This window comes from Ischnura elegans, chromosome X (genome assembly GCF_921293095.1).
Source record: "Ischnura elegans chromosome X, ioIscEleg1.1, whole genome shotgun sequence".
Lineage (NCBI taxonomy): Eukaryota > Metazoa > Arthropoda > Insecta > Odonata > Coenagrionidae > Ischnura > Ischnura elegans.
The window spans coordinates 2,105,675-2,118,052 of NC_060259.1; the positions used below are offsets into that span (position 1 = coordinate 2,105,675).

Below are 12,378 nucleotides of genomic sequence, written 5' to 3' on the forward strand. Positions count from 1 at the left end.
ATGACCAAGGCATTGGCTCCTGAAATATTTCGAAAGCATGCTATGAATCTTGGGATGGTTGATGTCATCAATGTACTCAACTGTTTGGGTTTTGATTTTTTTGTGTTTGTTTTTGTTTTTTTGCAGAGGAAGAGACTGAAGTACAAGCCTAATCAAAAGAAATGTTCTATTTTTGAGAAATTGAGGAGGGGTGTTGTTTTGTAAGATTTGATAGAGCAATTTCTCATATGAACACATGTGATTTCGTTAAGTGGTGTCCTCTATCGGTAGCTGTGTGTGGTTTTGTATTATGGTATGTGTTTTGTTACTGATAGTGTGCTTGTGTTGCCGAGGTGTCCTCCATTTTGTGCGTTTAAGAGAGTGAAATATAAAAGATAAAAGAAATACTTTTAACAATTTTATTTTCAACCTCACCCTTTACAAAATACAGTACTATAGTTATGCTGTAGCTACCCAGCACTCAGTTTGAAAACACCATCGTGACATATTGTGTTTTGCGGTTGGACTGTTTTTTTATTGTAGCTCCAGCTTTAAATATCGAACGAAGGATAGGAATTTTAAAATGCCAAAAGCTAGTGATAATGTTCATACCAGGGCAAGTGAATTCAGCTGAGAAGGATTTTATGTGAAAGACAGAGTATTACTGTGCAAAGTTTGTGATAAAGATTTTAATTTGAAAGATGTGACACCCTGTTAAAGCACATCAGTAGCGATACGCATAAATGTGCGAAAGAAAGGGGACCCGCAAAACGACAGCTATCATTTGAACACACAGTCACTCAATCAAGGAAAGCAAAGGAGGAGCTTGTTGTTGCTACCACAGATGCATTTTTAAAGGCTTCATTTAGTGTATAGAAACTTGACAATCCAAAAATTCTGGAATGGCTCTCAAAGTACCTATACACTTATGTGGTAGTGGGAATTTGCCGTTTGCCAATCGTATTCACCAAGACTACATACTTGAACCATTCATATAGCTTGAACCAATATAAGTTGAACCATTTCTTTCATTTATTTTATCAGATATTTTGTACGATTGAAATTGTGTTAAATGTTATGTAAAATGCTTAATAAAAGTATAAGTATTCATGAAACGTGTGCTATAAAATAATAAAATGCCTAAAAACGTGGGGAAATTGTAGCATTATAATAACACCACCAAGATTTTCTATAACACCGAAATCACATGGTTTTAAAACGAAATTTAGCAAAAAATAAAACCACTTTCATGGACCTCTAACTATGGGTGTACTGGAGAAGAGAATGGAGGAGAAAAACCTGACGTTCATAGAATTTGTCGACTTGGAGAAGGTATTTGACAATGTTGAATGATATTCAATGCTTAGAATTCTGTAAGAAATTGGGGTGCTCTACAATGACCAATAAATTGTACAGTTTATTTAAAAATCAAGTAGCTATGATAAAATCTGGACTAAACTGGGAAAAAGCAAGAACAGGGAAAGGAATAAGGCAAGAGTGTACACTGTCCCTATAATTCATTATGTTTACATCAAGAAAGCCACCAATGAAATCAAAAAGAAGGATATATAGATGTAAATATCCATGAAGAAAGAATTAGTATGATAGGATTTGCTGTTGACACAGTAGTCATAGCCAAGACAGAGAATGGTTTGAAGAAGACTCTGATAAATATGGAAAGGAAAATGGCCAGATATCAGCTGAAAATCAATGAAAAGAAAATTAAAATATGTGCACCAAAAGAGAGGAGATTAGGACTAACATCAATCTAAGAAAATGAAACCTTGAAGAGATGAAATAGTTTTCCTACCTGGGAAGCCAATTATAACCACCAAAGCAAGGAAAAAATAGTAGAATAGCACAGGCGGAGAGGAAATTCTACAAAAAGAAAAATCTGCTTAGAGCTGAGAATGTAAGCATAGGAGTAAGGAAAAAAACAGTCAGATGCTACTTATGGAGCATGTTTCTGTATAGGTAGTAGGTGTGGATGTTAATAACAGCACAAAAGTCAAGAGTGGAAGCATTTAAAATAAGAATGATGAAGATAAACTGAATTGATTGAGTGAGTAATGAGGTCATACTAAGAAGAGTGGGAGAATAGATAGCCTTCTAAAAACCCAAAAAAGAAAGGAGGAGAGCTCAGTTGATCACATCATGATGCATGATGGCTAGATGAAGACAATTGCCGAAGGGATGGATAGTGGATGGGAAGAAGGGCAAGGAAGGGCCCAGCATGAGACTGCACTATGAAGCTCAAAGTATAGCACAGTTTTTATAAGGATGCAGGAGTAAAGAAATATGCCACTATGAAAAGGCCATCTGAAAGGAGAGCAGAATGGAGTGCTGCATGAAACCAATCTGAAGATAGTTGACTTATGATGGTGAAGATGGAAAAGTATTCACAAAATGATTCTCACCCTGGGCAATGAAGATGATGTTGATAGAATACATCATTTTAAAAAATACAGCTGCACTGACACATCATATATTACCATACATCAACTCATGTTTATTACAATTTATTTAACATAGTCAAGCTTCCAGCAAAAGTTTCATAGCTCATCTCATATCTTTCGCATTAAAAAATATTATCTCAGCTCCTCCTCATTATGGAAAAGACATGACTAGCATTGATTTCACAAATAAAAATACTGTTTTATGTGAATATTTAAGATGGAATTTACACAGAATTTGTTCCTAATAGTTAATGGGCTTGTGACATTTTATATGCATACAGGAAGATACAAAAACTGTACAAAAAAGAGCCAACTGCACTTGAAATACTTCAATCTTTTATGTTTCAAAATTTTTTGGGAAAGATTAATGCTCAAAAACTTTCATCCATCCTAAAATTTTATTATGAAACTTTGCTTTTGTAATTTTTTTCTGTTCTTGAAAATTGATGTATTTTCCCATGGTGGTAATACAGCATAAAAAATATGGGAAGTTACTTGAACTACATATTACTAATCGATTTGCCAGACTTTGAATTTTTGATTCTCCTGTGCAGTTAAAATAATATACATGTTCAACTGTTACAGAATAAAAAGTTTTCATTAATAAAAGCAAAAACTCCTTCCACAAATGCACCTAAGATATACAAGTAGGTAGTTCATTATCACTCTAGTACAATGTTTTCTTGAGTAAATGTGCCAAAATTAGTGATGAGGAAATATTTTTAAGCCCATTGTGTACAGTGTTTATCAGAAAGTTTAAAACAGAGAACAACAATTAACATAACATACCAAAGTATGTAGTCATTATTTTTTTCTTGACACTACAAGCACCTTCAAAAAGCATTCTTAATATATTCAAGTCACGATGGTGGTATTTATAATAAAAAAGAAGAATAATTGTGATTGATAATAATTAGATATTAGTTTCACCATGCATCAACCTATATCACCCTTTAGAGACACAGACACAAACATTAAGAAAAATAAATTACCACAATAATGCTAAGAAATTTGCATTGGTGATATATGCTAGCAATGCAAAATTAATATCTTGGCATATAAAATAAATATTAAGTTTCCAAAACTAAAATAACAATCCTTTCCCTTGACTTAGAATGCAAACCAAATATTTCTTTCAAGATGTTCATATTTATAAACATCTAATTTCAAACTGCTAATTATCTGAATCAGTCATACCCAAATGTTGGACATGTTGGGTCCCTTTTCATTGGGGGAGAGAGAGGTAGGAGACCTCTTATCAACAGAATGCACCCTCACCTACGTCTTTCTTTCCTCAATGGACTTTCACAAATGGTCATGGGGGCTGTGAAGCTGAAGTCTACAAGGAATGAAATCTTATCACCAAATGTGTCATCATGTCTTGGGTACTTTCATGCCGGAAACATCATACTTTTGATGCCCTGCTATTGACACTATTATAGGTCTAGCCTTATACCATCCACTCCTTCAAGAGATAGTCATCAAACAATGCATGCAAAGGAGTGTGAAATCCCAACTTCTCTGGATAATTGCTCCAGAAATTTGCCACTTTGACAAAGAGTTTCCAAGCATTCCTGATAAGCTCATTTTTTCATACTCATAGCAATTCATTTCATCGTCCAGCATAACGTCTCTCCACTCACCAATTTATCTCATCCTCATAAGGATTTCACTAAGCCCTAACTGCACTGTCAATTGTGACCCTATTTTTTTGACTCTTCAAAATACATTCCCATCCCTTGTGTGCTCAGCCCATGAGCTCACTGCAGCTGCATGGTCACCCAGACAACCGACCGAGGATGAACTAAGCCACCAATTTCACAGTTGACGGTGCGTGTCTCACCATTCACCACAAACAAGGCTTCGTTGGCAGGGGTAACCATGTAATGGCCAAATATGCCCGAGGCTGCAATGGGGCGGTTTGGATTGTCCCATTGAGCCAAAGATGGCTGCATGGCTTTGCCTACTCCAGTGATCATCTCTACTTTGCCTGAAATAGACAACAATCAAGTTATTACACTATATGACAATGTTTCCTATATGAATTAAAATCAATTTTTTATCTTACATAACAAGACATTACGACTATTTAACCACTTAACTGGAGGTGAAAAATTATTTTATCACGGAGATTTGGACTGAAATTAGGGCATGATAATATATTTGGTAGCAATCAATATACTATTGTTGTAATGAAACCTTTTCCCCCGCACGGTGTACCTTTTAAGAAAATCCTTCCCCCGATCAAGTGGTTATAAGAGAAAGAAGAAAGAAATTTTTTCACTGGTGGGTTAGAATGACATTAGTTTTCTTAAAACCTTCTTGCAATTACCTGTAACTAAATTCAAGAAGAGTATGTCCTCCTTGTCTGAAGCACTGGCATATAAATCATAGCCATGAGTAGTTTGCGATGGATAAAAAGTAATATCACTCACATTCAATGTAGTCTTGACATCAAATGAGAATTTGAGGCCATTCTCTGAAACAAATTACTCAAATCAGATATTAATAATAAATGAGTCTTTTGCCAAGATACTCACAGTCCATTATCATCATTATTATTATTGTAATTGTGTTTCTGCCAATGTGTACACCAACCTGTAACCTCTTGGACAACCAATGTAACTCCTTGGTGCCCTCGATCAAGCGTTACCACCATTCTACTATCAGGAGATATTCGAGGCCTCCCAAACAATCCTGAACGATAGCTAACAACAGTATCTGTTAATTGGTCCAAGAGTATTTGCCCTGTGGAACGTCCTGTCACAGGCTCCTCACATTCCATCACCACAAAGCCATCTGTATTAACAAAAAAGTCATCAGTTCAAACTTAAAAATATTTCAAAAGTCTGACTATTGTACTAAACTCAATTGCTGTTAAAGGGCCAAAAGAAATTCTTTTTTTTAAATGGTAGCAAAGACATGCATTGTTCAAATGAGGTAAGTATTCATCCACACGTGACTCAATTTTTTAAGGAAAAGTTATCAATTTGAGAAGAAAATGAAGACAAAGCTCAACATAATTAAATACAAAAGCCTATTTGAATTCCATGTAATACTTACAAAGGGCTGAAAACTGAATTTCACGAGGTACACAATTGTAGGGTGTTAAATCAATGCTGCGGATGTACCTCATATTAGCCAAATCAAGCTTGAAAAGTCCTCTTTGGTTAGTGTGGGTCACATAACCATACTTAAAAGTGTGGGTTATGTCCTAGGAAAGCAAAGGAAATAAATTATATATGGATGTATACAATATAATTTTCACATCGTAATATGAATAGTTGGTTTAATCAGCTTTGGTGTATGTCAATGTATTTATATGATTTCTACAATGCTTCTCTCTATAATATGTGCGATTGAAAGTATGCAGTCCACATTTTTGATGCCGCATGCAAAGAGTTGGTGGGCTACAAATCTAAAATTTCCAACTTTCTACCTTCTTTAAATTTCCCTTCCAACAAAATAGAGCAAAAGAGCAATATTTTTTCTCCATATTTTTTTACTGCATCAGTAAGTGAGTGAATAACTCACTGGATACCGGATGAATGAGAACTCAGGGAATGACTGAAGAGGGCCCTCTGCATTGTCAACCAAGTGAAAAATGCCATTTTGAAGGGCTCCAGTGACTCATAAAAATAGGTAGCAGTCATTTCCTAAAGGCACAACTGAGTATGATCGAATAAATGTAGTTATGCTAATTACAAGCACAATACCACCATTTACAAAAACTGTACGCAAATTATTTATTTGTAAGATTTGTTTCAATCTTTCCAGTGACACATACCCAGGTAGCATTTTGATGTCGGTCCAACGTCCATACGACGGCGACATAAGTCGTCTACACCTCAATCCGACGTCGGGAACCGAAGTCGGTCCAACGTTGAAATGATAACGTTTAGCCAGGCTACAGCCGACACGCAAAGCGACGTCGGACCTACATCGAACTGACTTCGGTTCGACGTCAAACCGACTTCAGCACGACAAAAAACCAACTTTGTCCCCGACATCAAACTATTGTCGGCCCTACATCAAACTGACATTGGCTCGCATCAAACAGACTTCAGCCTGACACTAAACCGACTTCGGTCTGACATCAAAACGCTGTCAGCCTGACATTGGACCTTAAAGCGGCCCGACATGAAATCAACTTAAGTCCGACATAGACTCGACATGAAGGCGACACAGGCCCAGCACTAGAAACAGTATCGAGGTGACATACCCCAAATCTATTATTGTATGTGACATATTCATCTGAAAATAAGTCACGATTAGCTTAGGATTGAATTAACCTCGTTGCTTTTGTAGAAATATTAAAAAAACTAGAAAGCAACATACAATCATTAAAATAATTCAGTTATGCAAAAGAAATTTGGAGCACCCTGAATTACTAGAAGCATTATCATATGTATGGAATTAGATGAAATTAAATTATTTCAACGAACTAGAAGCATAAAAGGATAAAGAGTACGTAAGACGATATATCAAGATGGAAGTTATCTCTATCTGAAACTGATATCCAAACAGATATCAGAGACTCATATACCGTACATGTCTGAATAGGGCCCCCTTTTTTTTCAAAAAATGCCCGTGATAAAAGTCATACACTCTGATAATCCAGTATTCACTTATGTTTCATCCATATTAGGGGATGAGGGATTCTTGGTTATTCTGGAAAATAATTGGTGAAGAATTTCTAGATTTTCCTCTGGCTGGTAAAAATACTTGACATTGATGCTTTTAAAAAGACTACTTTTATCTTTCCCAGCTCACTTTGTGATTCAATGTGAAGGTTGCTTTAGAAAGCTGAGGGTAGAGCTCACCCCAGATTCCACAGGCTAAAGCGTTTTGCACATTCAGGTTCCTTTCTTTGTGCTGCTTTGAACATTTAAAAAAATATTTCATTATTTCTCTGTAAGTTGGTAATGTCAATTTGTTTAACATTGACGAGATGCCCAAATAAGACAAGTCGCCTCCCTATGCATTCTTTTTTACTTTCCGCCAATTTATACTATCGAAGATGAGCAGCCTCCTTGGAGAACAGGCAAGATGAATTTTGGTGCATTCGGGCCAGGGAGGGGGGAGAGGTGAGCCCCTTGCTGCTCTCCCATCCGCCACGCTCTAAGTCCATGTCCCCAACAACACACATTTGGATATACATATGTATATATATTGTATTTTCATGGGTCACATACATATATATTTTTGTTATGTATTACATCCGTAGTACATATGTATTATTGAATGTATTTCCTTTGTATTCATACATACGTAAAAGTGGCACTTGTTACACGATAAATACATTTGTATTTTTTGTGTATTTTTGAAATTTGGATACTTATGTAAATGTGGTCAAAAATACACAAAAATACAAATGTAATTATCGTGTAACACGTACCACTTTTACATATGTATGAATACAGAGGAAATACATATGTAAATGTGGTCAAAAATACACATAATATACATTATGTATATTTCCTGTAATACTTGGAAGGTAGATTTTCGTGGCGTCTTGCGAAATGTTCATAAATATTTTTTCCAGAAATAATATGTTCACAGCAAACGCCAGATTTCCCTATTTTAATGATCATTCATCCATCCCAATTTATACCCAGAAAGCTTAAAAATAAATCATATACTGGTCGATGTGAGCAAGGGTAGTAAATATGGCGGCTATTTATGTTAATTTGTAAATGCACGCGAAATACAGACGTATTACATATGTAAAATTCAGTTTCTATCCGCGAAATATACACATGGAAAAATGGTTCACAATACATGAAAAATACAAAACATAGTACTTGCACAGATCAAAAGTAACAACGAAGTTTGATTTTTTAAACAATATTTTAATGTAACTGTTTAGACAAAAAATTAAATTCTCAATTCCGCGGCTCACTGTCGCTAGGGAAGTGAGTGGGAGTGATACAGTTATAATCTCGTTGACAGTAAACCTCGGCATTTCGTTCGAGACTACAAGAACGTGCTGTAGGAGGAACTCCGGCATCTACGCTAATAAACAAAAGGAAATCCGTTATTAACTAGCTACTGATGTATAGTTAATTTTATATTTGTTTGTATTATTATACTTATTGGAAGAATTGACATAGTGTTTTAATCCTCGATAACCGGTGCGTGTGGATGGTGTGCTCAACCCGAAGCTATGTTTTGCTGGAAATGTGCTTCAATCCCACACGTTATTGCGATTCGTGCAAGCCAGCTCCAGCAGTTTCCTGTCACTGGATTATTAAGGTAAGGTATGATTTATCTTTTATTGTATTGTACGCCTACATAGACTACATTAATTATGTTATTTGAGTATATTTGGATACAACTATTGGCGCAATGTGTTGACCACATTGCGCCAATAGAGGTAATTATTTTGTTTATGTTTGGCTATTGTTTTCCTTTTTTATTGAGTTATGTATCGAGGAGACTAGAGTCCATTGAAGTTATATGGTAAAACATAGTAATGTCAATCTTGTACGTATAAATTAATAGATTATGCGTCGTATAGTAATTCCGTGCTTCGCGGCTGAAGTTACATTTTTTCTTCTCTTAATTAAGAGCAGAAAAAATTGTTTAAAGGAATGTTTTTGTTCACGCGTAAGTTGTTTTATCGCTGTTTATTACAACAACCTACTGTATTGTAGTTCTTGCATTCCTAGTTATCCTATGCTTTAGTCATGAAATTATTGACCGTGGACTTATCAGCGTAGCCTTGTCACTAATAGATTCCTCGAGGTTCCGAGCGGTTTTGCCCTCTACTTCTAATTATTTAACAAACAAGAAGTATTGGTCGTGTAATATCGGTTCCCTTAAAGCAAAATGTAATATTTCTTTCATCTTGAAATGCAGTCAATCAAGGTGCATTTCGTCATTATTATTAACACAAGATAAATACGTAATTTTCATGCGAAAGTTTGTCATTATATGTAAGAAAAAGGTGCGTACGGGCCAAATTAATTAATTATAATTTTCTTTTCATGCTCTTTCGCGCATACCCAGGAGGCGACGATGTAAATAGCTTGGCCTGGACAAGAGGAGAATGGATTACGGAAAAGACGACGAAGCAAAGCCAGAAGACCAGGTGGAATTGTTAATACCGAGGTAAGCTTTGAGGGAAATTTTTTTTTTACCATAATGGAGAGGTTTCTTGAAGTTAAGCCTGAAATTATCGGTTATGTATGAAATTTATTTGTTTGAAAATTTGATATCACAAGTTTATATTTTTTCTGAGTGAGTCATCCGCTACTAAATCATGGTACTAATATATTAGTATCATGTAATAAATAAGCATACCAATCATAGGCGGATCCAGGGGGGGGGGGGCACGGGGGCACGTGCCCCCCCCAGACCCTTGAAAATATGCTAGATTTTTAATACGGTCCCATTATCTTTTCGTTCGTTTTGTATGACGAGGTATCCTTGTGCCCCCCCCTGACCAAAATCCTGGATACGGCCTTGCTTGTGCCCCACCCAGAAAGAAATCCTGGATCCGCCCCTGATACCAATGGATTCACGTTTTCCGAAATAATTTATATTTAAAAGTAGTCATATGATCTTTTCTCATATTTCTCATTCTTCTTAAGAGAAAGGCTATTAATTTTGTAAAATGAAAACATATCCCCAAAATATATGATTTCTCAAAGGACAAGGTCAAATCTGTGCTAGCTGGGACCTCGACATAATTGGTAAATGAAAAAAATTAAAACTTATGTCTGGAATCTAGCAGAGAAGCCAAACTTTCATTTGCATTCAGAATACAGAATTAGTACAAAAATTACAGACTTCAAAGAATACTGACTGCCTATATGAATTGAAAAAAATAAAATTGAAAGGCCTTGAGCTCCTATATTCAGATCTTACAAAAAGATATATTTTTGCATGACTTTTAAACTTGACTTCTTCTTTTCTCCTTTCAGGAAGTGGCTAATGGTGCAGAGTTGGTTTCCTGAATTCAGGTTTCTTCTTGTGCAATGGGTTACAACGCTTGTTCCGTGCTGTAAGTCCCCATGTCAGCATTCATGTCTCGTCACCTCCCTCCCTTCTTGCCCCACCCACCTTTTTCCTTTCCTCACACTAGAGGAATGTGCTACGAAGTCTGATTGCCAACTTGCAGCAACGGCTCCCCCTCCCTCGCACAGACGCCCCCTCCCCACCCTTTGTGCCATCCACCTTTCCCGGAGGAATGCGAATTACGACAACGGCTGACTGGGGATAAAAGCAAGGTGAAGGAGGAGCAGGGGGAACTCGGGTGGGCGGTCACGATGAAAGTACAGTTTAACAAGGAATAAACTACTTTGCCACCATCTCTGGACCTTCCTTTCTCAAATCCCTGCCAAATTTGCCCGATCGAGCCCGAGGGGGGCTAACAATTGGTGTCTGGAAGTGGGATTTGGCATATTTGGGGAAGTGAATCGAGTTCCAGGATGGCCGGAAGAGTGAGCATTGGAGGGAAGGAGATGGACCTGCAACAGGCCTTAGAACAAATGCACAACAAACTCCGGGAGCTGAGTGAGGAGAACGAGAAGCTCCGGGCTGACAACGGTGCAGCCGCCGCAGATAGAGGACCGACTAAAAATTTTGGTGTTCTTGGATCCGTAGAGGGGTTCTCTGGGAAACCAGGGGAGTCGGTGACTCTCTTCTTTGATAAGTTGGAAAGGGCAGCCGAGTTGGGAGGGTTGTCAGATTCAGAGAAGCTACACGTCGCCGTGCTACGGCTAAGCGGGGAAGCCGCCGAGTATTTCCGCAGCAGGGAGGAATGTATACACGCAGCCAACTACGAAGAACTGAAAGAGCTACTCCTCCAGCGATACCGCAGTAAAAGAAGCGCAAGGTTTTACCGGGAAATGCTCATCAACATACGCATGTCACCCGGCGAAGATATCGAGACCTTCGCGGACCGCATCCGAAAAATTAATTCACAAACGTACGAAATAGACGGAGCGGCCGAGCACGTCGCCGCAACACGTTTCGAGGCAGACCAACGTGCTCTCGATACGTTTCTCCGCGGCCTTCCGGGTGAATTGGGGAGGCAGTGCCGCCTGACGGCGCCGAAAATTTTCGACGAAGCGGTCCAAGCGGCGATGCGAATCCAAGAGGTGGAGGGATGCTTCAAGGAGCGGCCACAACCGACCAGACACATCTTCCGCGCACCGAGGGAGATGGCGTGCTTCAATTGCGGGGAAGAGGGCCACTTCGCGAGGGAGTGCAAGACAAGGAGACGCTGTCATTCCTGCGGGAGAGAGGGCCACGTCGCGCGGGAATGCCGGAACCGCCGCCGAGGGGAGGGCAACGGGAATTTAAACGCTGCTGGGGCCGACGTCGCCGCCAACCGCGGCCCCTGGTAAGTGTCCTTCTTCCGAGGGTGGATATGGGGGGAAGGGCACACGATTTAGTGGCGGAAGTTTATATTTAAGAACGCCCGTGTCGGGTACTGATTGACACTGGAGCTCAAATATCATTGGTGACGAGTGCAGCGTGTGGGCTGGGGGGTGTGAAGAGTTCTCCTTACAGAGTAAAGGGAATTACGGGAGACGTGATGTGGGTCCACGGAGAAAAACTTATATGCATTTCTGTGGGAAAGGAGCGGTATGACCATGTGATGCAGGTCGTGGACAATTTAGGTGGTTTTGACGGGATTTTGGGACTAGACTTTTTGCAGAAATATAAGGGTGTTATAGATGCTAGCAGAGGGCGCATTACGATAAACGGCCAGGTTTGGGCCTCACAAGACGGCCGTATTGCCAATGCTGGTGAAAGAGAGATGTCGAAAAAGGTCGATGATGAAGCAAAACTATGGGAAAGAAATGTTATTGCGCGACTCGAGAGATCCGAAGTTTTGCCCCCACGTAGTGAAAGAATATTTGAGGTGGCATTGCAAGGAGGGCGGGGGTGGGTTGGTAGCGAAGTCATAGCCGAACCGACGTTGGAATGT

At 38.6% G+C, this 12,378-nt stretch overlaps 1 protein-coding gene across 4 annotated transcripts in view; it reads right to left on the reverse strand.

Annotated features, from left to right (window-relative positions):
- Positions 1-2,448: 2,448 nt before the first annotated feature.
- Positions 2,449-12,378, reverse strand: part of LOC124170538 (follistatin-related protein 5-like) — a 521,097-nt gene continuing 511,167 nt past the window's right edge. For all 4 annotated transcript variants that reach the window (XM_046549329.1, XM_046549332.1, XM_046549331.1 and 1 more), the window contains 4 exons: positions 5,499-5,649; positions 5,034-5,234; positions 4,768-4,914; positions 2,449-4,425 (listed from right to left, as the gene is read on the reverse strand). In XM_046549329.1, coding sequence (XP_046405285.1) covers positions 4,196-4,425; positions 4,768-4,914; positions 5,034-5,234; positions 5,499-5,649 — 729 coding nt within the window. In that variant the 3' untranslated portion in view covers positions 2,449-4,195. The remainder of the gene's footprint in view (positions 4,426-4,767; positions 4,915-5,033; positions 5,235-5,498; positions 5,650-12,378) is intronic.